This window comes from Tachypleus tridentatus, chromosome 13, assembly GCF_004210375.1.
Source record: "Tachypleus tridentatus isolate NWPU-2018 chromosome 13, ASM421037v1, whole genome shotgun sequence".
NCBI lineage: Eukaryota > Metazoa > Arthropoda > Merostomata > Xiphosura > Limulidae > Tachypleus > Tachypleus tridentatus.
Window position 1 is genome coordinate 17,569,068 of NC_134837.1, and position 27,319 is coordinate 17,596,386.

The 27,319-nt window shown below is 34.8% G+C and overlaps 1 protein-coding gene across 3 annotated transcripts in view; it reads right to left on the reverse strand.

Annotated features, from left to right (window-relative positions):
- LOC143238996 (neural cell adhesion molecule 2-like) overlaps positions 1 to 27,319 on the reverse strand; it is a 414,991-nt gene that overhangs the window by 114,393 nt on the left and 273,279 nt on the right. The window contains exon 1 of one of the 3 annotated variants that reach the window (XM_076479700.1): positions 20,790 to 21,083. The exons of the other annotated variants lie outside the window; for them this stretch is intronic. Within the exon in view, the coding sequence (XP_076335815.1) occupies positions 20,790 to 20,856 (67 nt within the window). The 5' untranslated portion in view covers positions 20,857 to 21,083. Of the gene's footprint in view, positions 1 to 20,789; positions 21,084 to 27,319 lie in introns of those variants that run through there. 3 annotated transcript variants of the gene reach the window in all.

The following is a 27,319-nucleotide window of genomic DNA, read 5'->3' on the forward strand; positions in this document are numbered from 1 at the left end:
TACTGGAGATTAACTTCAAGAGGTCAGTTTCATCTTACTTAACCTCAAATGGGAATACCTTGTTTTTCTTATATTTCATTATTTTCATTTTTTATTTTTTGTGTTTTTCTTACACTAACTTGGGAGAACAATCATCTTCCCACAACTTTCTGCAGGCCATGAAAGATGATATAAATGTGGGACGTTGTGGGCTTGAGCACCTACATCCTACTCTCCTAATTTATAAGCCCGATATGGTCAGGTGCTTAAGGCGCTCAACTCGTAATCTGAGGATCGCGGGTTCGAATCCCCATCACACCAGACATGCTCGCATTTCAATCGTGGGGCGTTATATTGTTACAGCCCAATCCCGCTATTCGTTGGTAAAATGTAGCCCAATAGTTGGCGGTAGGTGGTAATGACTAGTTACCTTCCCTTTAGTCTTACACTGCTAAATTAAGGACGGCTAGCGCAGATAGCTCTCGTGTAGCTTTGCGCGAAATTCTAAACAAACCAAATCTAATTTCTAATCTTCTTATGTGAGACTAACGAATTGGAGGTTAAGACTGATAGACGGTGTATCCCCACCGCAATGTGGGTCCTACTTCCTCAGTCACCTCCAAAACCTAGAATACATATTAAAACCTCACGAAACACATAAAAATTAAACAAAATGTGCGGCATTTCTTTTAATTTTATTATGTTTTGTTTGGGCATAAAAATTAAGGTTATAATATAATGTACTAATATAAATTAGTATGAAAACACATACAAATCTCTTCTTAACATATTATAAAATGGTCAAGGGAACGATTGTGCAAATTGAGGTGTTAAGCTACTGGTATATCTGCGTTACAATTTATTATATCTCTTGAGATGTGTTGCCGATAATCTATGGTTTCGCCTATGTATAATTTTGTCCAACATGAGCAAACAATAGAACACATGATGTGCAGTTAAAGCAGTCCATACCCTTGACCATTTCAAAATACTTGTTTTCAAGAAGGTTTTTACAAACAAATATAACAGCATATAACAAGAAAAAATATTTTTTTTCTGGGAACTTTCCACCCTAATATGTTAAATGAATTTTTTAGTTTTTTGTAGTATTTCTCGTTTTTACAGTGTATTTATCTATTCATGTTTTAAATTATAATACATATATAATCATATATGTGTATGCGTGTACACATGTGGATGTATCTACGTATATATACATACTAGTTTGTTATAACTAAAAACAAGCCAAAACAAAGATAACTTGAAAAATAAATAACTCTGCAATAATTGAAAAGACCCCAGAGTACAAGCTTTAAAAGGTACCCTAGGTTTTGGAGGTGACTGGTAAAGTAGGACCTACAATTTGGTGGAGGTGCACCGTCTATCAGTCTTAACCTCCATTCCAGTAAAGTATATGTATATATATAGGGAGGGGTATATATATGTGTACGTGCGCACTTGCATGTGTGTTTGCGTATATATATATATATATATGTATATATACAACTTCTTAATATTTCGTGTGTTAATAAGCATTGTTATACACATTGAGTTGTTGCACAGTCATTCGTTTATGGACTTATTCATCAGTTTGCGGTACCTGAAGAAGAACATTCCCCGAAACGTTGTGTTGACATAATATATATGTTAATATATATCTGTAGTTATTTATCTTCTTGGTGGTTTGATCTACACATTTTTCTCTTATCTCTTTCAACAACCACATAGGGCCTGGCATGGCCTAGGGCGTTAAGGCGTGCGCTTCGTAATCTGAGGGTCGCGGGTTCGCGCCGAGTCGCGTCAAACATGCTCGCCCTCCCAGCCGTGGGGGCGTTATAATGTCACGGTCAATCCCACTTTTCGTTGGTAAAAGAGTAGCCCAAGAGTTGGCGGTGGGTGGTGATGACTAGCTGCCTTCCCTCTAGTCTTACACTGCTAAATTAGGGACGGCTAGCACAGATAGCCCTCGAGTAGCTTTGTGCGAAATTCCAAAGAAACCAAAGAAAATAAACAACCACTGCGTGTAAATTCCTACATACTCTTTTGTTACAGTGTTTTAGCTGTACTTTGTTTTGGGATACTGTAATTTAAAATCAGTTTGGTAGCCTGTGTCGTTCACATACCCTTGATAAAGGTGTAAACCGAAACGTCGAGAACAAGTAATTTATTTGTTGTATTTACATAACAATTACCATTTACTTTCAATAATCCGTGAAATTAAACTTATGACAATCAATGCTCCAACATGAACTAAATATTTCACGCGAGTATTTAGGTCTCGAGATTGCTGAAATTATTCACAAATTATCGAAAAGTTGAGTAATTAATGTGATACTAATTAGCGCTTCTCATAGTTACAGCTAATTAATAAACGTGAACTAATTACACACTGAAATGACAGAAATGGTATTAATGTTTACCTCGTTCCGCTTCTGAGATTCGAACGTTTAGAGAGCATATCTTACATACTCAAAGACATAGCTGATTTATCGTTTTCATTATAGTATCAGTGTCAAACCAAAAACTGGCTTATCGGACGCAATCAAACGTAAATCCTGAAATCTTAATATTTTGCAGATGTACAATGACTATAAAGGTTTAGCATGGAAGTGTTTACTGTACGTAAGTTTCAGTAAGAATACTCATCTTACTATGTGATGCTTTAGTAGCAGATAAAACAGTTTAAATCAAGAGGTGCAACAGTGTCAAGAGAATCCATCTTATCGAAACTACAAATTAAGTCAGGAGGTTAGATATCACAACTAAGTCAAGCAGTGAAGAGAAACAGCATATTACAAAGCGTTCTTTAAATCAAGCAGCTCAAAGAGTTGAAGACAAGTTATACCTTAGAAGCCACTATTTAAATCAAGCAGCTCAAAGAGTTGAAGACAAGTTATACCTTAGAAGCCACTATTTAAATCAAGCGGCTCAAAGAGTTGAAGAGAACTTATACTATAAAAACCACTATTTAAATCAAACGGCTCAAGGAGTTGAAGAGAACTTACACTGTGGAAACCACTATATAAATCAAGCGGCTCAAGGAGTTAAAGAGAACTTCCACTGTATAAACCACTATATAAATCAAGCGGCTCAAGGAGTTGAAGAGAACTTACACTGTAGAAACCACTATATAAATCAAGCGGCTCAAGGAGTTGAAGAGAACTTACATTGTATAAACCACTATATAAATCAAGCGGCTCAAGGAGTTGAAGAGAACTTACATTGTATAAACCACTATTCAAATCAAGCGGCACAGCCAGATTAACAGATGTCACATTTATCAAATCACAGTTTATAACAGCGGAATTCCTGTTATATTAATCACTAGACCAACTTTCCATAAAATAAATTAAAACTCACGATGAATAAAAATATTTGAGTTATTTAGGTCGTTACTTTGTTCTTTTGAATAATTTGTTTTCGAGATATTCCGTTCATAAACCTACTGTTATTGGCATTAAAATATAAACCTTCATAACAAAAACATATAAAACTATTTTAATTTCAATGAATTGTTGTGGAAAATGAGCTTTGTTCTTAAGAAATAAGTGACAATATGTTGTGTTTACTGTGTCGTCACACACAACAACATTGTATCAGTATGTTGTGTTTACTGTGTCGTCACACACAACAACATTGTATCAGTATGTTGTGTTTACTGTGTCGTCACACACAACAACATTGTATCAGTATATTGTGTTTACTGTGTCGTCACACACAACAACATTGTATCAGTATATTGTGTTTACTGTGTCGTCACACACAACAACATTGTATCAGTATGTTGTGTTTACTGTGTCGTCACACACAACAACATTGTATCAGTATGTTGTGTTTACTGTGTCGTCACACACAACAACATTGTATCAGTATATTGTGTTTACTGTGTCGTCACACACAACAACATTGTATCAGTATGTTGTGTTTACTGTGTCGTCACACACAACAACATTGTATCAGTATATTGTGTTTACTGTGTCGTCACACACAACAACATTGTATCAGTATATTGTGTTTACTGTGTCGTCACACACAACAACATTGTATCAGTATATTGTGTTTACTGTGTCGTCACACACAACAACATTGTATCAGTATATTGTGTTTTGCTGTGTCGTCACACACAACAACATTGTATCAGTATATTGTGTTTACTGTGTCGTCACACACAACAACATTGTATCAGTATATTGTGTTTACTGTGTCGTCACACACAACAACATTGTATCAGTATATTGTGTTTACTGTGTCGTCACACACAACAACATTGTATCAGTATATTGTGTTTTGCTGTGTCGTCACACACAACAACATTGTATCAGTATATTGTGTTTTACTGTGTCGTCACACACAACAACATTGTATCGGTATATTGTGTTTACTGTGTCGTCACACACAACAACATTGTATCAGTATATTGTGTTTACTGTGTCGTCACACACAACAACATTGTATCAGTATATTGTGTTTACTGTGTCGTCACACACAACAACATTGTATCAGTATATTGTGTTTACTGTGTCGTCACACACAACAACATTGTATCAGTATATTGTGTTTACTGTGTCGTCACACACAACAACATTGTATCAGTATATTGTGTTTACTGTGTCGTCACACACAACAACATTGTATCAGTATATTGTGTTTACTGTGTCGTCACACACAACAACATTGTATCAGTATATTGTGTTTACTGTGTCGTCACACACAACAACATTGTATCAGGCTTAATATGTCTAATATTGTATTACGTAAAGCTAATATTGCAGGAGTGAAGATTTCTTTACTATATAAGGTATGCTTTGAACTTATTCAATACCTAAGTTTAAAGACAGACTTGTGTAACATCTGTAAATACTTGTGTGATAATGTTTGAAAACTAAAATCATAACAGTATCGTGTGATGTCCAGGAAAACTCAGTCCATTAAACTATGATAATTCTTACACGACTTAACACTTAAAATTTGCTGTTGTCTAATATTCAATAAGTTTGTTTGTTTTGGAATTTCGCACAAATCTACTCGAGGGCTATCTGTGCTAGCCGTCCCTAATTTAGCAGTGTAAGACTAGAGGGAAGGCAGCCTAGTCATCACCACTCACCGCCAACTCTTGGGCTACACTTTTACCAACGAATAGTGGGATTGACCGTCACATTGTAACGCTCCCACGGCTGAAAGGGCGAGCATGTTTGGCGCGACCGGGATGCGAACCCACGACCCTCAGATTACGAGACGCACGCCTTAACACACTTGGCCATGCCGGGCCTAAGGGGTAAATAAACGTTTACACTAGAATGATGATGTTTTTATGTAAAATATAATAGAAGCATGTAAAATTATCAAAACCCTTCCGATCATTGCAGTATCTTATTTAGTGTTCTGCAAAAAAATTGGGATGCAATATAACAAACAATTTTTGTTGAAGCTTGGCAAGGTAAAGATAATAATAATTACAAACGGGAAGTTTCGGACATATTTTGTTTCCTTGTACGTTTACCAAATGTGCTTTCTGTTCATGTTTATTTGTGTACAGCCTTAGCTTTAACAGTAAAAGTTTTAAAATTGAGGTTTGAACTAAATCGTTACTAGTTAATATGTTTTTCGTCCAAACGTTCCATTATAAATTGTTTGTTTATTTGTTTTGCATTTCTCGCAAAGCTACACAATGGCAATGTGTGCTAGCCGTCCCTAATTTAGCAGCGTAACACTAGAGGGAAGACAGCTTGTCATCACCACCAACCGCTAACTGTTGGGCTACTCTTTTACCAACGAACAGTGGGATTGATTGTAACTTTATGACGCTCCCACGGCTGAATTGGCGAGCATGTTTAGTGCGATAGGAATTCGAACACGCGACCCTCCTATTGTGAGTCGAGTGCCTTAACCACCTGGTCATGCTGAGCCCTATTACAGTTTTGTGCAATTCCTATTATAAATCTATTTTGATTCGTGAGAGCTAATATCAGTATTTACTATTATTCTAAAAATATATATGTGGTACAATGCAAAATGGATTATAATAATATCTCTATCACTGGTTCAGGGACTGTTAATGAAAACACAAAATCAATTACGATAGTAAAATAATAGTATTAATTCAGTGATATTATTTGTGGAAATGTAGTTAAATATAACTGTGTGAAAAAATAAAAAATAGAGAAAAGTAAGTTTTACTCACAATTTGAAATGTAAGATAAATAAAAAATAACAGTGAGCGTGACAAAACGTTTTACATCAACAGACGTTTGATTTAAGTTTCTTTTGTTTTTTTGTTTTTTTTAGAATTTCGCGCAAAGCTACACAAGGACTATCTGCGCTAGCCATCCCTAATCTAGCAGTGTAAGACTAGAGAGAAGGGAGCTAGTCATCACCACCCGCTGCCAACTCTTGGACTACTCTTTCACCAACTAATAATGGGATTGACCGTACCATTATAACGCCCACACGGCTGAAAGGGCGAGCATGTTTGGCGTGACAGAGACTCGAACCCGCGACCCTCGGATTAGGGCCTTAACCAACTGGCCATGCCCGGGCCCGTTTGATTTAAGAAATTAAGAAGGAAGAAAAGTAATAAGATACACAATGAACAAAAAACTTTCCATGAAATACTCATTATTGGTTAACGTATAAACAAAAAGCTTTCCATGAAATACTCATTATTGGTTAACGTTAAAAACAACATTTTAACTTAAAGTTTAGCGTTAATAAGAAGTTAGCGATAAAATAATATTTTTTTAACTTGGTTGATACAGATTAATAAATTTGTATAACTTTTGACCCGAGTAATTAGCATCTGTCTCCAATCTGGTGGATAGAATAGGTAATATATCTTTATAATGGGGCACTAGAGAAAGTGATAAATGTTCATAAAATGGCTGCTAGGATAGATAGCACACATACAAACTGGTGACTAGAGTTATACAGTTCGACATCCTTGTGGCAAGAGTAGATAATACATCTTTATATTGTTGTTGCTAAAATAAATAACAAGCCTCTAGAACCTGGCGGTTAGAATATGTACTAATCAGTTACAAGTCTGTGATTAAAAAAAATGACGCCACAACTAATGATTTGAAACAAAAATGTGAAATGATTGAAGCTAGTTTATGATTTCATATATGAATATGTATATACATACTCACATATATGTAATTCTGGTTTACTTTTAGAAATTTACAACTACACTTTAGAGTTGGACTAATGACACTTTAAACTACAGTTTCATTCAAATTACATGCAGGTAAGGGTTTCCTTTAACGACCATAATGAAAATGGTGTAAGGCTTAATAAGCTACACAGCCGCACTAATACCACGCCATCTGATATAAATTTTCGACTAATTGCTCAATGTGGCTTGTATTAAGAATCCGATTTCTCCCTTCGTCTGTCTCCAAGGAAACATTTTGATGGTGTTACTTCCTAACAAGTTTTAATTTTGCTAGAATACTTTTGATGTTTTGCGAGGGAGGTTAAAAAATAATGGGAAATGAATATTCAAAACTAAGAAACAGAAGTTTAATTCCCGAAATAAAATCTTCACTCCCTCTTTCAGTGGCTCAGGAGTAAGTCTGAAGTCTTATATTGGCTCAGAAGTAAGTCTGAAGTCTTATATTGTCTCAGTAGTAAGTCTGAAGGCTTATATTGTCTCAGGAGTAAGTCTGAAGTCTTATATTGGCTCAGGAGTAAGTCTGAAGTCTTATATTGTCTCAGTAGTAAGTCTGAAGGTTTATATTGTCTCAAAAGTAAGTCTGAAGTCTTATATTATCTCAGGAGTAAGTCTGAAGTCTTATATTGTCTCAGGAGTAAGTCTAAAGTCTTATATTGTCTGAGGAGTAAATCTGAAGGCTCATATTGTCTCAAAAGTAAGTCTGAAGTCTTATATTGTCTCAGGAGTAAATCTGAAGTCTTATATTGTCTCGGGAGTAAATCTGAAGGCTTATATTGTCTCAGGAGTAAGTCTGAAGTCTTATATTGAATCAAGAGCAAGTCTGAAGGCTTATATTGTAGAAAACCGGGTTTAAATACCAGACTTGGACACAGGATGGATGGTCCACTGTGTAAGTTTGTGCTTAATTAACAACAAGGAAACAGATACCGAAATAAAATAAAAATAATATTACTATGATATGTAATTTCCACTCTGGAGTTTTGATACTGAAAGTCTTAAAAACGTGATTTTAGAAATCTTACTTTTATCGTTTGAACATTGTTTGAGTCCAGAAACGCGCGATCTGTTTCACTGAGTTCTTCTCACCAAAGTATTCTTGTCAGTATAACAATTATTCCAACACAAAACACTGAAACTTAAGGATCATGTTGTGCTAAGAAAAAATCATGAGAATAGCATTTACTTGAGCTCAAGTAGATATTACTAATTTATAATAAACTGTCTATAGGAGCTCTCTTGGTTGCTTATAATGCTAACATTCGAAGTTTGATCTCTTCGTTTGGGCAAAGAGAAGATAGTTCATTGTTCAGCTTGTACAATGGTTTCTAAGGTCTTTTGACACTGTACACATGACTCTGTTGATGTTTTTGATACAGATTGGTCTACAAACTGAAGGATAAATGCCTCGAAATATAAGATACTTATGTTAAGATATATACCATAAACACATTAAAACGTGTTTGCTTTATTCACGCATTTCATAAACATACTATACCAGGTTCGCTTCATGTACACATTACATTAGGTTTATTTCGTATACATAACCACGCATCAGTTGTAATTCGACCACAATGTTTGTGTTTGTAAGTGAGCAATGTTCTATAGATAAAACCAGCTTAAGTTATAGCATACAAATGTAACGTTAAGATCTGTAGAGTGTTTGATGCAATGCTAAAATGTAAATGGAATGGACTCATTAATGATTAGTTTCTTAGGAAAGCCTGAGTTTTTCATTTTATATCTTATCTAAAGTTATTTTCACATAACCTTTACCTCAAAACACACTGAACTTTCGCTTTCACCCACGTTAAATAGGTTCAGGTTTCGTTACGAAAGTTGCTATGGAAACCATAATATAGCAATGCAGCCAAAAATGAAATTACTTATTACTTTAGGAGTTTTATATAAAGACCATTAATCATACAAAATTAGAGAAAGTCATTGTTCCATGTATTAAAAACATTATAGTATCATATATACAAGCTGTAGAGAATTCTGAATCATTCAGTCGTACCGGATTTACGTACCATATGACGAACTGAAACGTGACCATTTTATTAACTCTATAAAACAGACAAAGTGCCTTTAAAACAAAGCCGTTTTAAGCTTTATATACCACCTTTGGGGAGCTTTCTAGTAACCTAAGTTAACAGCGTAATATCTAAATTATTAATTCGTGTAATTCGTGGTTGCTAAAAACGTTACATTATTTGTTCTTTATTACTACTTACTTTCAATTCGTTTTATAGAAATTTCTATGAAATAAATATCTTCATATCCTCATATTTATGGGTTTTTTGTTAATTCGTTTTTCAGTAACTCTTGACAACTTCATTTTCATATGTTTTTTGTTGTTGTTTTTTTCTACCACCTTCACCGTACTTTGAGAAGTTATATGATTTATTCTGTTTCTTTTTTGGTTTTGGTTTTCAGATCACTTTCTGTGAATGATTGATTTGGCTTGAATTTCGCGCAAACCTACACGAGGGTTACTTGCGCTGGTCGTCCCTTATTTAGCAGTGAAGGACTAGAGATAAAGCAGCTAGTCATCACCACCCACCGCAAACTCTTGGCTACTCTTTTACCAACGAATAGCGGGATTTACCGTTACGTTATAACGCCCCCACGGCTGAAAAAACGAGCATGTTTGGTGCAATGGAGATTCGAACCCACGACCCTCAGATTACGAGTCGAGTGCCTTAACCACCAGGCCATGTCGAGCCTAATCTTCAGGGAAACTCAACACATAAAATTAGTATGTGCACGTACATGTAAGTGATTTTTCCTAAGGAAATACTAAAAATTAAAACCAATGAAATTACCTCTGTTTTCATTAATTGGGAACTTTTTCAGGCACCATTGGGCATTTTTCTATCAGTCCAACCCTTTTGTTCGAATTAATTTAGCTCAACTCTGTTTGATGGAAAATTGGACGTTGGAACACACTTATCAAACAATGGGGTCCGTGAGAACGTCGAACTATTCTGAGTGTCAATAACTCAGAACGAGCACAACACGTCGCTGCCCAATGTGGAACAAATTGAGTGCCTTAATAATATTCCTCATTTACCGTTTTTCTTTTTATCACCGGCCACAGGTTTGATTGAAAAAGAGAAAATTTAAAACAACGACCGACCGCGAGTAATTGATAATACAAAAAAAACAATGTTCAATAAATCCCCTCACGAGTAATGGCGCTAAAGAATAACTTATGAAAGTGTTTGATGAAAACCAAGGGAATCGAACTATAAACACGCTTATCACGAGGTGTGTTATCATTTTTAAAACCAAGCTTATGAAAAACATGAAAAATGATACATCAAGAAATAATATAATATCACAGCATGCTCAGCTCTGATGTTAAAGAGGTGTCAGGTTAAAAATTTAAAGTGAAAATGCGGTATTTCAATACATCGAATCACTCCCAAACTGTTTTCAAATCACTCCCAAACTGTTTTCAAATCACTCCCAAACTGTTTCTTCACATACCTCACAAGCAAATGATATACAATAGCTTTATCTGAGTTCCTAGAATTTCCATCTATGGAATGTATTTGTTATAACGCAAAGCTACGTAATAGGCTCTCTACGCTGTGTCAAGCTATGGGGATCGAACTCTGGATTTTGGCTCTATTTCATGGAAGTAGGAACGCCACCGTAAAATCTCTTTAACTACGATATCAGAGAGCTGCAAATAGGACAAAGCACATTTCTATTTCTATTTGATTTGTATGATTATGGCACGTTTCAAATTTACCGGTGTTTATTTGTTTTTTATCCTGACTCAATACGCGCGAGGTTTATAATCATTCATGATAATTTGGAACTAATTGTTTTTGTTTTAGTGTTGAAGTTTAGATTACTGCAGGGAATTATATATTCTTCATATATTGGAAAGTTTTAGGAATTAGGTACAGAAGAGCTTTCAACCACATAGGACTTGATGTTTACTTTATGGTGTGGCTGGCATTTTTAAAGTTATTATTAGTAAATTTTTCGATACACCGTGTCAAGTAAATCGTATTTACTTTCCGTATACAAACTCGGATTTACAACACTAAAATTAGGGGTTCCATTCCTTTCGGTGTACTCAGCAAATAGCCGGATGTGGTTTTGTTGTAAGAAAACACACACAAGCTCGTTTCTAAACATACTTTTCTGTGGTTTTTGTTTATTGCACGACATTACGCTTCGAATGTTCAATATATTTCGGTTATCATATATATTACTTTACGCTGGCATTCCGACTTAAAGTTCCAGTTTATTAGAAACGCAACGAAACAAGCATGCTGATAGATAGAGTGGTCAGACCAAAAGATAGACTGATGAGCACGTAGGTGATAGTTAAATAAGATGATTGGACAGACAGAAAGATAGCTTGGAGTACTTTTAAATAGACGGAGGAAGATGTGAATCTACAAAAAGAGAAACGGACAGATGTGTTCCCGTATCAAAATGCAATGTTTGTTTTTCAGTTTCGCGTGAAGCTCCACGAGGGCTATCTGCGCTAGCCGTCCCTAATTTAGCAGTGTAAGACTATAGAGAAGGCAGCTAGTCATCACCATCCACCGCCAACTTTTGGGCTACTCTTTTACCAACGAATAGTGGGATTGACCGTCACGTTATAACGCCCCCACGGCTGAAAGGGCGAGCATGTTTGTTGCAACCGGGATTATGCATATGTACAGAAACACATAAACATTTATAAATTGAAGTTTTATTTTCGTTTTGAAGACATGTAAGTGACAATAAGTTCAGTTGCCCTGAAGCATCGACTACGTCGACTTAGCAGTAGATTTCAAAGCTTGAAGTGATAAAAATAGATTTTCAGTACCGTAATGACCACAGCTCGTATATAGTCCGGCATGAAGTTTCGCCTTTAAATCAAAAGAAATGACCACACAGTGGTTTAACAACAAACTTTTTAATGTGAAAAAATATTACTCATCAATAACGGATTTCAAAACTTAGTTTAATGGTAATTATTTAGTAAGTTCATTTTCGCAATCATCGTTCAACTGTATCTGACCATCTACGACAGCATAGCTAGGTGGTTAAGGCACTCGACTCGTAATCTGAGGGTCGCGGGTTCAGATACCCGTCACACCAAACACGCTCGCCCTTTCAGCCGTGAGGGCATTACAATGTGATGGTCAGTCCCACTATTCGTTAGTAAAAGAGTAGCCCAAAGGTTGACAATGAGTGGTGATGACTAGCTTCCTTTCCTCTTGTCTTACACTGCTAAATTAGGGACAGCTAGCACAGATAGCCTTCGAGTAGCTTTGCGCGAAATTCAAAACAAACCAAAACATCTACGGTCTTTAGTTCAGCAAATAGTACGTTTGAAATTTGACGTCCAACGCCCTGAATTCGTGTTACCTTGCAAAATAAAGGTGAATTAGTTACGAGAGATGAAAAGAAACTATAAATAAAACTAGGTAGATTATAGAAAAGCATTAACAAAAATAATACAGGGTGTTCCAAAAGCATGTATACACACTTTGAATGATTATAACTCACCCAAACTTTCTTTTCTTACAGGTGCAACTGATTGGAAGTAATGGCAGAAGTAAGACTAAGCTTTGATAAGAGGAAATTTATCTTAAAGTGTTACTGGAAGTATGAGAACGTTGCTGAAGTGTAAAGATGGTTTAGAAGGGAGTTTTAAACAGATCCACCAAAGTGACTCACCATTACTCGCACCAGAGATAAGTTTGACACAAATAAAACTGTTCAAGACGTCCATAAAGGGCATTCTGGAAGACAGCGGTCGTCCACCGCTCTCACACGAGAAGCAGAGCTGTTGGAGTTTTCACCGATCTCCAAGAACATCTGTTCGACAAACAGCCCGTGAAACAGGAATCCCAAAATTGAGCGTCCATCACATATTGAAGCCCGTTCATTGGAAAAGTTTAATTCCGGCATTAATCCACGCCCTCAATGAAAATGATCCTGACCGGAGAGTTGAATTTTGTGAGTGGTACCTGGCAAAATCTGCAGAAGATTCACAGTTTCCAAACAAGAAGTCTGGAGCGATGAGACCACATTTAAGTTAAATAGCTCAGTTAATCGCCACAATTGCGCCTACTGGACACCTCAGAACCAGCATGTTACGGTTGAACGCCACGTAAACTTACCAGGGGTTACAGTGTGGTGTGGATTATCAGCGTTAGGCGTAATTGAACTTTTTTTTTCGAAAATACAGTCACTGGTCTCGTTTTCTGAACTTCCTGCAAGAATCTGTCATGCCACGCATTCGAGAGCAATTTGGAGATGAGTAGTTTTATTTCCAGCAAGATGGAATACGTCACCACTACCATCGTAATGTGAGGGCCTATCTTGACAAAACTTACCTCTGGACTTTTTTTTATGGGGATACGTCAAAGATAAGGTTTATAGCACAAAACCTGCAACAATCAATGAGCTGAGAGCAGCAATTGAAAGAGAACGCACCCAAATACCAAATGAAATGATTCGTGAAGTTTTCAATTCCATCTCTCCTTGCGTTAACAGCAGTGCCTGGATCAGAACAGTCATCAGTTCGAACACCTGCGATAACTCAAAAGATTCTACATTTGTCTTCATAAACTTGGATTATAAAACCTAGATATATCTTAATAAACATTGTATTTATAAGCATTCAAAGTGCGTATACATTTTTTGGGACACCATGTATATGGGACACCCGACGTGTTTTGTATCTGAATGTAAAAGCTTCATATAATTCGAACAATTTACTTTCATGTCATTAAAACTGCATTTCATTGTTCTTTCTATGCACATCTTTTAACAATGTAAATTTAAAGATAAAATTCACTAGAAACTAGACGTTTATGAATGTTCAATGCACGAAACTAGTCACTTCCTTCCTCTTGAACCCTAGAGTAGTTCCCCGTGTGGGCCAATTTCCGAAAACGCTGGATTCATTGGGTCTCTTGTGTGAGGATAATGGTACTGTATGGTTAACATAAAACTCCATTGGCTGAATAGAGGAAAGTAGAGATGAAAATGTACATTATTAATTGGCTTTTTTATAGGTTAATATTCAAGATTTCTTGTTTTATTTGAAAGCGTTTGTGTAAGAATAAATCATAGCTTACTCATTTATGTATAGCTTGAAACAATAACAGATTATGTCGCTGAAATGCCATTCGCAGTGGTACAACAACATGTCTGCGAACTTGTATTGTAAAAAACCGGGTTTTGACACCTGTGGTGGGTCTAGCACAGATAGTCATTTATGTAGCTTTGAGCATAATAACAAATAAAAGTTGTTTGCCACTGAAAAATATTTTGAATTCTTTTATTTATAAATTCTTGATCATTGTAAACCAACAAAGTATCACACTACAATCTTGCTCTATAATTACAAGTGAAAATAGGTTTAACTGGTTTTAAGTTTTCTTTTAAGTCGTATTGTTGTGGTCATGATAAGTGTTTCAAGTTAGAATCGTCATACTTGTAAATATATGGCTGTTTCAATCCTAATTTCCATCTCACTCGGTTAGGTTACCATATCTGTGTAAATTATATCAGCGAATGACTTATTCTCAAGAAATCGAAAGTGTAATAAAAGTTTTAAGCCTAACCAAATTATCAACCATCTAACCTTTTGTGGCTATTAAGAGCAACACTGCATGATATGACAGACACCGACCTTTCTTACGTAAGTTTTCTCAATCCGATTGGAAAGACAAGATATATAATATTGTTCTTTTGTGTGTATAAATTTGCATAATTAATTTGTTAACATAAAATATTTTGTATGTAAGTGTTATTGTTAAATTTATGTTAGAGATAGAATACTTTGTAAGTATTTGAATACACAACGCTCTGATAAACCAGTTATATTTTACGTTTCCAAATATTATGTTTTTTACCATCCTACCATACATGGACAAACAACGTTTGTTTAATTGTTGAAATTAAGTTTAAAATATTATTGGAGTGTAGTTTATTTCCTCCTTCTATCAGCAAAACTATATAATTAACTACAAACAAATCTTCTGAACAAATGGAGAGCTTCCTTATTTATAGACTGAAACTTGAGACTAATTATGTAGGATGATCAAGTTAAGTAAGTATATAGAATGATCAAGTTAAGTAAGTATGTAGGATGATCAAGTTAAGTAAGTATATAGGATGATCAAGTTAAGTAAGTATATAGAATGATCAAGTTAAGAAGTATATAGAATGATCAAGTTAAGTAAGTATATAGAATGATCAAGTTAAGTAAGTATATACGAAGATCAAGTTAAGTAAGTATATAGAATGATCAAGTTAAGTAAGTATATAGGATGATCAAGTTAAGTAAGTATATAGAATGATCAAGTTAAGTTAGTATATAGAATGATCAAGTTAAGTAAGTATGTAGGATGATCAAGTTAAGTAAGTATATAGAATGATCAAGTTAAGTAAGTATATAGAATGATCAAGTTAAGTAAGTATATAGAATGATCAAGTTAAGTAAGTATATAGGATGATCAAGTTAAGTAAGTATATAGAATGATCAAGTTAAGTAAGTATGTAGGATGATCAAGTTAAGTAAGTATATAGAATGATCAAGTTAAGTAAGTATATTGGATGATCAAGTTAAGTAAGTATGTAGAATGATCAAGTTAAGTAAGTATATAGAATGATCAAGTTAAGTAAGTATATAGAATGATCAAGTTAAGTAAGTATATATAATGATCAAGTTAAGTAAGTATATAGAATGATCAAGTTAAGTAAGTACATAGAATGATCAAGTTAAGTAAGTACATAGAATGATCAAGTACAGTAATTATATAGAATGATCAAGTTAAGTAAGTATATACGAAGATCAAGTTAAGTAAGTACATAGAATGATCAAGTTAAGTAACTATATACGATGATCAAATACAGTAATTATATGGGATCAGTAAGTAGAGTAATTCTGATAATAAAGTTACTTGGATGAATACACAAACGAAATGTCATAATTTAGATAAAAATCCAAAGGAATATAATTATTTCCTTGGGGTACAAAATTCACTAGGACCAACTCACAGTCTAATATAGTTTGGTTAAAATTGAGCGGTATATGGCTCTATAAACCAATAATCAACGGAATACCATAACAGTTAACGTATTTTTCCTTTAAAATCTCTTTACATACATTGGTTTATTTTCCGATACACTGAACAAATTATTATTTTCTCCCGCCTTTTGTCGTTATTTAATTTTAATTTTATTTCTATTATTTATTTTGATTTTATCTTCATAGAAATTTGTTATAACTACGTATTATAAACATTACACACCTCTTTGATACAAATCTAAACCCGACACTAACAAATCTAGGTTATGACCGGATAGTTTTCAAGACTAAGTTATATCAAACATCAGGTTCATGTGACATCAACACCCGAGCATATATATTTCATCTCCCTCATTAAACATGACATTTTATTCTCCTGAAGGAGAACTCAACTGTTCGAAAAGCGTCCCCCAGCTGGTATAGCTGTAGATCTTCGAATTTAAGACGCTAAAATCATGGGTTCGATTTTCATCGGTGGACTGGTAGATAGCCTGATGTGGGTTTGCTATAAGAAAAGACACATATACTCGAAGGTGTTCGAGTTTTGGGTCTCGTTTTGAAAATATAGCTGACAGTAGTGTGGCTCTTTGGTTCAACATTCAATGAAATACACTTTGTTGGATCGACTGTCAACCGCAATATAGGTTACTGTACCAACCCTCAGAGTAATATAGTCACTTGAACCAGCATTATGAGAAAATTACTTACTCGAACCAACACTAAAATAAATATATCGTGCCTTTAAACAATATTCACTGGTAATAATGTTCAGTAGCTCGACAATTAATAGAAAATAGCTCCTTGAACTAAAACTCAACAGCAACATAGTTTCTTGACTAAACTGAATGTAGTTCCTAGTATTAAATAAACTGACTATTTTACCTGTATCCAACACCCAACGTAATGGAGTTTCTTGAACTAACACTCAACGGAATATAATAGATTTAATTAATGTTCAATGGTGATATAGCTCCATGGAAGAACATTAAACGAATATTGTTTATTGAAACAAAACTCAACAAAATAGAATTCGTTGGACCAGCACTTAGCGAATCAAAGTTCCTTGAAACAACACTGAATTACTATACTGTTTCTTGGACGAACACAACACTCAACAGAATATAATTTCTGATACACTAAAATTGGTTCTAGTAAACATGGGTTCGTATCCTTGGAGACTAAAGAGACAACATCTTCCCCTTTCGGATGACCATGTGGGTCAACTCATGTTTACAAAAATGTACTGTTAAAATATGGTGGTAAGCTTATATTGTGTCCAAAATTGAACAGTTAATATCATGGTGATATATATTTCAGTAGTTACTATCCTGATGATATATATTTGAATCGCTAATATTCTGATGATATATTTTGACATTTTAATGATTTATTTTCATGTTTGTCACAGAAATCTACTGTTATTAGTCAAGTCACTTACTTTTTAATTTCACACTTTGTTTTGTGCCTCCTTTTTTCAAAACGTTTCTACGTTTTAAACATTATTATTAACATAAATAATAACATTACATGTTTGTCATGGTTTAAAGGCCAAATGGTGCTTTATAACAATCTGAACCGAAATCCAGATATTTTCAATATGTCAACGAGAAGGTAAATACGTACCGAAATTTTCAGATACAGTTAAACAACGTATTCCTTGATTTTGGTCAAAGTCAGTAAGGCAGTGCACAGAAGGCATTGCTGGTAATGACGTCATATCTATTTATAGACATATATAAGTAATCACTAATTTATTCTGTAACCTTAACCACATTGTAGTGCAGTAAAACGACATAGATTTAATTTATTTTTACTTGTTTGTAAATGAGCCATAGATTTAAGTTGTTGCAATTTTAATTGTTTCACGAGTCGCTTGATGAAGGTGAAACGTTTCTTTAACTTTAGGATCTACGATTACGTAGTATCACCAGCGAACAATAAGCCTAATCTAAATAACTATAAAATGATTTTTGAAATGGGCAGCCTTCAGTCGTTATGGAAACAATAAGTGTAAATGTACAAGGTAGTAAATACATGAATGATAAGGGCTTGCTTTAAGGTGATTTTAAAAAAAAATATTTTTAATAGTTTTAGTATAGTTTAAAAGATGGAACAGCTGAAACGAACCAGACCAGTGGTTTCCGTTTTGCTCCAAAACGTTATCTTATCATTTTCTCGTGTTTTTGTTTATTATTATTTATAACACAAACTCGGCATTTATGAGATTCAACTCAGAAACAAACCGAATAAGAAATTTCCTAATTAATTATTCAATTGAATACTATAACACATTCTTTTCATGAAAAATAACGTGTTTTTTCTTTATTTCAAATAATTTTCGTTTTATATCGTTCAAACTGTTTCCTGAATTTTCAAGACAATTTTAGCCTCGTAACGTAAAAACTGCATCTAGCCAAAAATGATACAAACATCTATATTGAAAACAAGATAGCCCGGCATGGCCAAGCGTGTTAAGGCGTGCGACTCGTAATCTGAAGGTCGCGAGTTCGCATCCCCGTCACGCGCCAAACATGCTCGCCCTTTCAGCCGTGGGGGCGTTATAATGTGACGGTCAATCCCACTATTCGTTGGTAAAAGAGTAGTCCAAGAGTTGGCGGTGGATGTTGATGACTCTAGTCTTACACTGCTAAATTAGGGACGGCTAGCACAGATAGCCCTCGAGTAGCTTTGTGCGAACTTAAAAAACAAACAAAACAGCTAACAATAAACAGGAACAAGGCGATATAAATATAGAATTTAGCCAAATTAGAAATCGTCTTCAGTTAAGACAGTTTTATTTTTCAAATAGGGTGGGTGGCTTATGCAATGGGCAATAAATTTGAGTGAGTTTAAAAGAAAGAGTGATACATATATGAATGATAAGGGTTGATCTTAAATTAATTTATTTAATAGTTTTAGTTTAGTTTAGAGGACGGAACAGCCGAGATTGACCAACAGGTCTCTTTTTTGTCCCAGAATGTTATTTTATGTTATATGGTACTTGCCACAGAGATACAACGTAGAAATAATTTCCATATGGACATTTCAAATTAAAAGTCGACACAACTGTGTTATATATGTCTGCTTATAAAAAACGTTCTTTTCCTTGCTTGATGAGCTAAGTGAAATGATGTATTTAATATTTTATCGTAGAAAACTGTACAAACAGTTGGTACTCTCGTTGGCAGGTTTCCAAGGTGTTGCTTTATATATTTTTTTTTTAAATAACGACTGATGTATTTATGCTTTCACACACATAATAACGACTCTGTAACGACTATTCTTATTAATAACGTGGCGCTCTCTGTAAGACAGATAGCGATTCTATTTTCCGTACAAATTCACAGGTAAGTTGATATCGAATCTCTCTCTCCTTAAGCAGATAGAAAACCATATTTAAACTGACGCTAAGATCGGAAACACCGGTTCACAAACAACTAGAGTAAATTATATTTTACTTTTTAACAAGTGTGTAGTTAAGATTTTAGAAAATTAATTTTCAGATAGAAATGATAGGTTTGGTTTGTTTTTGTTTTGAATTTCGCGCAAAGCTACACAAGGACTATCTGCGCTAGCCGTCCCTAATTTAGCAGTGTAAGACTACAGGGAAGGCAGCTAGTCATCACCACCTACCTCCAACTCTCAAGCTACTCTTTTAGCAACGAACGGTGGGATTAACCGTCACGTTATAACGCCCTCACGGCTGAATTGGCGTGTATGTTTGGTGTGACAAGGATTCGAACGCACGATCCTCAGATTACGAGTCGAGTGCCTTAACCACCTGGCCATGCCGGGCCCAGAAATGATAGGAACTTCATGAAAGTATAGTTTTACCAGGAAAATAGCTTTGTTTTTCTTCCAGAAAATAGTAATTGTATGTTTCCTACGTCACTCTAGTCAATATAAATATCATTAGCAAAGTGACTAAATTAGTCGTAAGTGTATTAAATGCAGTACAGGCATAAAACAAATGTTAAACAAACAACATATGTCACGTTTTTGAGTCTGTTAGATAATTATACAAACATCTTGCCCTATTTACAGAAAGTCTCTTCTAAACAAATTTAATTTATGTTATTACAACAAATAAGACATATTTTCACGAGTAAATATATATATCTAATATATCTTTGATTTAGAAGTAAGTAACCAATAAGTATAAATGTAACATGTTTTTTAGCAAAATATAATGGAATAGCGAAAATATTTGAAAACAATTGTGCAATCAAAACTATAAATATATGAAAGATTCAGAGATAGGTCATCTAACAGTTGGGAACATATGGATACGTTTCCTGTAGCAAGAGAAAATCGGTAGTTTGGACATATATTATGAGTGATTTAGAAGTTGGTTTGTTTCTGAAACACATACTGATAATTAGATCTATAGGCATATGAAAATATTTCGTTTCGCGAAACGTTATAACATATTAGATTAGCTGAAGTGGGTCATATTCGGAGATGGTTGCAAGAACTTGTATTCATCAAAATGTATATATTTAATGTAAATTGGTTTTCAGGTTACAGAAAACACGTCAGATTTTAATTAAATACGAGAACAAATTATTAATTATCACTCACCGAAAGGCTTCTCTTTGCTAGCAGGTCTTTGTTTTAACCATGCGTCGGCCAGAAAAGGCCCAATCATGCCGAACAAACAAAAATAATTAAAGTCAGCATGAGTCAAGCGTCACAAAAACACTTCAAATAAAACCCAACAAACTTGCTTTGATTCAATATGTAATTTATTTTTTTTCTCACAACTCACGCGTGTAAGTTATATTGAAGATTGTTACTTGTCTATCAACTATTTTTCACTGAGAGATCTACTGCGAATCCACCACACACATACCTAGATTCCCAAGAAATGATTTCGTCCGCGTGCAGCTCCGGTAAGCTACAGCTGGTGATAGCACACTAGTGGATTGCTGTATTGATTAATTCGCCATGACCGTTAGGGGGCGGTATAAGTATATTCTTTGTTTTATTTTGATAATTCACACAAAGGTTAGCCGTCTCTCATTTTGAACAGCTAGTCAACAACATCCATTTCCACTTCTTTGATTCAACCATCACTCTTATAATACACTAAATGTGCCACATTGCCGAATGCAATATTGCGGCAAGCGGACGCGAACCGCGGACCTCCGAGTTACTTTCCGATACCCTAACCTCTTTAGCACGGTGATATGAAACTGAAGTTGTCGACACTCAAATTACAGTCCCCCGCTGCTACAGCGGTAAGTCTACTAATTTACAACGCTAAAATAAGGGGTTCGATACCCCTCGTTGGACATAGCAGATAGTCCAATGTGAATTTGCTATGAGAAAGACACACACACACATACACAATCTCTGAGAAATAATAGAAGATAAATTTATAATTACAAACACCATTATTATAACGTATAATCTGTTACGATATATTTCTATTCTCAAATGCATCCAAGACCCTTCCCTATGATTTTCTTGTTTTCCGTGTTTGTTTGTTTGTTTTGAATTTCGCGCAAAGCTACTCGAGGGCTATCTGCGCTAGCCGTCCCTAATTTAGCAGTGTAAGACTAGAGGGAAGGCAGCTAATCATAACCACCCACCGCCAACTCTTGGGCCACTCTTTAACCAACGAATAGCGGGATTGACCGTCACATTATAACGCCCTCACGGCTGGGAGGGCAAGCATGTTTGGTGCAACCGGGATTCGAACCCGCAACTCTCGGATTACGAGTCGATCGCCTTAACACGCTTGGCCACGTGTTTTCCGTGTGATATTACCTTAAAATAAGTCCACTCAATCAGGCTTGGCCTTTGCTATGTTTTTCACTAACTATAAGACAGTAGATTAATTTTATGCTAGTCTGTTCGATACTATCAGTTACACATAGAATTCATCTATTCTGTGACGTGAGGACCAATTAAAAATGCATTAACAACTCGGGCGTTTTTAGAGAAATTAAACAGTGAAAAAAAAATGGAAAGATAGTTTCATCAACTTGAGCATTTCTCCAGAGACAAAAAGAATGAGTAGTCGAAAAATAGAAAGAACAGAAGAAAAATATTTGAATGTTTTGAACTGGAAGGTGTGTTTCACGAGCCTTGTTTATATGGTATAGAACTATATATTAGAATAGTTGGTTTTTTTCTTAAAGAGTAAAAAGACAGATTTATTGGCTAGGATTTGAAATACATTACAGAATGAGCCACTGCGAAACCAAATGGGCCTTTTTTATCTCTGTAAACTTTTGTATAACAACCTAAGTTACCTTAACCAAAATGTCTGGACTATGAGTTATTTCGCTGTTGTACAGAGGGTCGTACACGATATGTGGTAACAATATGCCTATCCAGTCATCTTGTTATCTCCGTTAACGTCCAGTTAAACTGTGGTACTTTTATTGTAACAGCGACACCTAAAAATAATTATTTTTGAGAAACTTAAACTAAAAGACTTTCGAACAAAATAAACTTTACTTTGTCAAATAGATAGACATCTGTTGTATGAATCTTATCGATAAAGCAAAGTTAAAAAATATTCCACGAGTAAAAACGTTATTGGAACAGGTAAATTGTGCAAGTAAAAACATTACTGGAACAGGTACATTGTGCAAGTAAAAACATTACTGGAACAGGTACATTGTGCAAGTAAAAACATTACTGGAACAGGTACATTGTGCAAGTAAAAACATTACTGGAACAGGTACATTGTGCAAGTAAAAACATTACTGGAACAGGTACATTGTGCAAGTAAAAACATTACTGGAACAGGTACATTGTGCAAGTAAAACATTACTGGAACAGGTACATTGTGCAAGTAAAAACATTACTGGAACAGGTACATTGTGCAAGTAAAAACATTACTGGAACAGGTACATTGTGCAAGTAAAAACATTGCTGGAACAGGTACATTGTGCAAGTAAAAACATTACTGGAACAGGTAAATTGTTGCGTATAAAATCGAAACATAGATAACTTTCACAATTAATCTCAAAGTACATATCAACACAGAAAATCAGCGATTGAAAACTATATGAGTCATATTAGGCATGCGCAGATCAAAGTGCGCTCTCACATAAGATGAAGTATTACAGCGTAATCAAGTGTAACTGTTTAGATCCCAAGTGGCTTTGCGGTAAATCGGAGAGCTTATAAAACTAGAACTCGGATCTCAATATATATGCATGGGGTAAGAAAATCATTAATAATTGTATTTATTTGCACTTTAAAAACAAAGGAACAGACAATTCATTATCATTTGCAATTTACACAATGTTTGAAAAATGCCACAGAGTGTATCACATTCAAGTGATTGATAATAATTAGAGAGTAATATTTGACAGTAAGTTAACCATTGTGAGAGACGAGAAAAGAGTAAAATTGATAACAAAAGGAAATGTCATCTTTGTTCAGAATGGATCGAAAAAGGCACGACTTTATCAAGACAAAGCATCTAGAGTTATATACAAGTGTACAAGCCAACATTCCCCTACAATATACAAACACTTAATGCTAAACCATTCGTAAACATTTTTCTCCAATGGATTTTTGTGCCTTTGGACTGTTTAAGTGGGCCCTAGTAAGCCGTCATAGTTTATAGACCTAAAAAAGCATTCAAAGAGAGGGGGACAGCACTGTTCCTTGAATAATACTCCAAAGCCCCCTGCAGAAAATGTCGCAAGAGGGTTTGTTCTTTGTTTTTGAATTTCACGCAAAGCTAATTTAGCAGTATAAGATCAGAGGGGAGGCAGCTAGTCATCACCGTCCACAGCCAACTCTTAGGCTACTCTTTTATCAAAGAATAGTAGGATTGATCGAAACGTTATAACGCCCGCAAGGCTGAAAGGGCGAGCATGTCTGGTGTGAGAGGGACTCGAACCCTCAACTCTCATATTACTAGTCCAGCGCGTAAACCACATAGCCATGCCAGACCGTAGCAATATGGATGACGTACTTACAATAATATAGTGGAGAACGGTTATCAGTCACTGTCACAACTGGTAAGTAGCATAGAAGATCACCTGAGTGTAACTGTTCTTTAATAACAACATTTTTGTAAGTACGTGTGAATCGCTAACTAGTTTCTATTCTATCTTTCAGTTATCGATCTCCTAAAGACTGAAGCAGATCAGCAGCTGAAACACAGGGAAAAAAACCCAGTTAATAACTAATAACTAGTTATATAATACAAAAATAGAATAAGTGGTTAATAATCAGAATTGAGTGATTATATAGGCTATTAAATACGTTAGAGCCACAGTGCCAAACACCAACAGTATTATAAAAAAATGACTGCTTAAACAGTTACTCTTGCATCATTACCATGTAAATCGTGAACAACTTTACTTATGATTTAGTTTTAAAATGTTTTTTTCGGTTTTTAAAATAAAATAAACAAAAAATAATAAGTTACTCTATAAATGTAAAAAACGCTCGATTTCTACATCTGAGAAAAAACAACCAAAACATTTGACATTTGATTAATTTTGAGTCCTACATTTTTCGCACTTTATTATTATATGGTTTCTATTTAGCATGGGTGTGTTAACTAATTACTAATGAAGCTATGTTATTTTCTGTAGTCAAAATGATAGTCACCTATTGGCTCCTATCTATTGCTTTTTCTTTTCAATATTAAAACGAAGTCAATCATAACACCTATTGTAGTGAAACATTTCGACGAGACCTTAGATTTAATAGTTTTGTGATGATTAAAAATAACCATCGTATGCAAAGCTTTTCATTGTTGAAGATTTAACTAGTTGGTAAACGTTACGTATGCCTGTTCTTAAATTATTCAGTATCGATTAACTTGTAATTCAGTTAAACGTTTAGTACTATAGAAAATTAAATGCAAATGAAAAAAAAAACATTTAAAAAGATCAGTTTTCCCTCAGGTCTCTATGAAAATTTAAGTAAGTGACAGTGACTCTTACGACCGTTTGAGCTAGATATTAAAAAAAACAACAAAGTGTAATAATACCTGAGCTTTCAATCGATAATCCAGAGTTAATCAGTAGCTTCATTTTAAAAACAAAATTAAGATTTCACTTCATTACAATAGTTTTTTTCGTATTTAAATCGGTAGTTGATTATTGATTGAAAATTGAAATCTCTTAACGGTGATATTCAGTGCCAAGAGAAACAAGAACCACACGTAATAGAAGAACTGTTAATTGTATGTCACTAGAACTCTCCAACACAATCATCTCGAAAGTTCTCTAAGTCCTCGACGGTAGTATTGGGATGTTGAAGTAATAGGTAGCTGAAACATCGATATGGGAGGTTACGAAACAACATTTAATTCTCACAGGATACAAATCCTTGTGGATAAATACGGTTTGAAATGAGTTACAGTTGAAACAAAACTACAAATCACACACCTCCAGTTAAAGTTCCACACTTATCAACTTAAGTATAATCGAAATGAAAATATAAAGTACAAATTCCCCAATTAAAATCACACTCAACAGGTGATATATAATTTAAATAAGGTTATAAAAAAACTACATCTCCTGTTTAAAAATCACACCTAAAAATAACATCGCGACTTGTTGTATTAGTAAAACATTACTGGATTTTGATACCGTCATATTAACCATTTCAGAACTTTTTGTCTATGAAAGAAAATACAAGAATGGGTAACTCAGTGTACTTATATGAAATTAGGGATACTGGCATATTTGTAGGAAGTATTGCTTATTGTACACAACTATTCCATTTCGCTACACTAATAATAAACAGCCTTCACAAACAACTTAGATAAATAAGTAGATGTGGTTTGTTACGGTTATGCTTAGCTAGCAGAAAAACATGAATAACAATTATCTACGGGTTAGCAATATCTGGTACCAGGGGCGTGGATACATTAACGTAAACGCAAATGTGATATTTTTAGCGCTGCCGTTAAGTGCAGAGCTTTCAAGCCACCAACGATGTTGGACAATTAAAGGCCTTAACCGACTGCCCTTTCGATCCATGGTAAAGTGAGGATAATTTTCTAATGTATTCAAGTTTTCCTGGTTAAAATTTTTCTATAGATTTCTCTCTGAAGAGGGAGTGAACTTTGATGATAAAATAAAATAATGTTATCGTAAACAGCCTTTTCTTTATGACGTTTTGGTCTTCCCCCCTTTGATTTCCGCTTTGCATGTGACCGAGCGAAACGTGCGTGACTTTGCGTGGAACATGCAAACGGTAAAAAGATCCAGTGAAGGCTTGCACCTTGTGTTTTCAACTTCAATATTAATTACCCTTAGGGGAATCGAAGGTCCCTACTCGACACGAGCATTACATAGACAAATAGTGCGTAACAAACATTTATTTATCCTACACTCCTGTTTCACAGGAAGTGTATCCTTCACATCCCGAAGACGTACAACAGACATGAGACAACAAAAATGATCATAAGTTGAAAAATAAATTTATAAAGTAAAAATGATGAAGTGAAGTCCATATTTGCTCAAATAATATTGCATAATAATAAAGGAATGCAGTATATAATTATCCAAATATTCCCGGGTGCGCGGATAGCCTTTGCGCGAAATTCGAAACAAACAAACAACATTCCCGGCTGTTCATGAGAGGCGGGATAATAAAGTCAATGGTAAAAATGTTGAACTGTTAAGAATAAAAAACTTCCCTCCACATTTTGATGTATTTATTTTTTCCTTCTCGTGGTCTCATATAATGACAATAAATCATTTTCACATAGACGTTAGAATTAAAGCGATCTTTATAGAATCTAATACTGTTAGTATCTTTATTGTACAGAGAGGAACCTAATGGTTACATGGCGAGTACGAAACGTGGATTCAAGTTTTGCGTTTCTTTGCCAAATGAACTCTCTTCCCGGTTAGAGAATGTTATGGTCTAATCCCACTATTTCGACAGAAAAATGAGTAGTGTATGGATTCCTAATTGTCAAGTGAAACGGTCGCGGTGGTTACTTTCTAGACTGAGCACAAAACTGCATAATAAACTATCTGCGCTGTTACAGCCTCAATGATCGAGCACCAAATTTTAGCGTCGTAAGTCATCAAATTTTGGTTTGCGGGTAGAGACATGTTAGTGCAGCGTAAGTGAAACACTTTACATAATCCAAAATTATTGTGTATCTT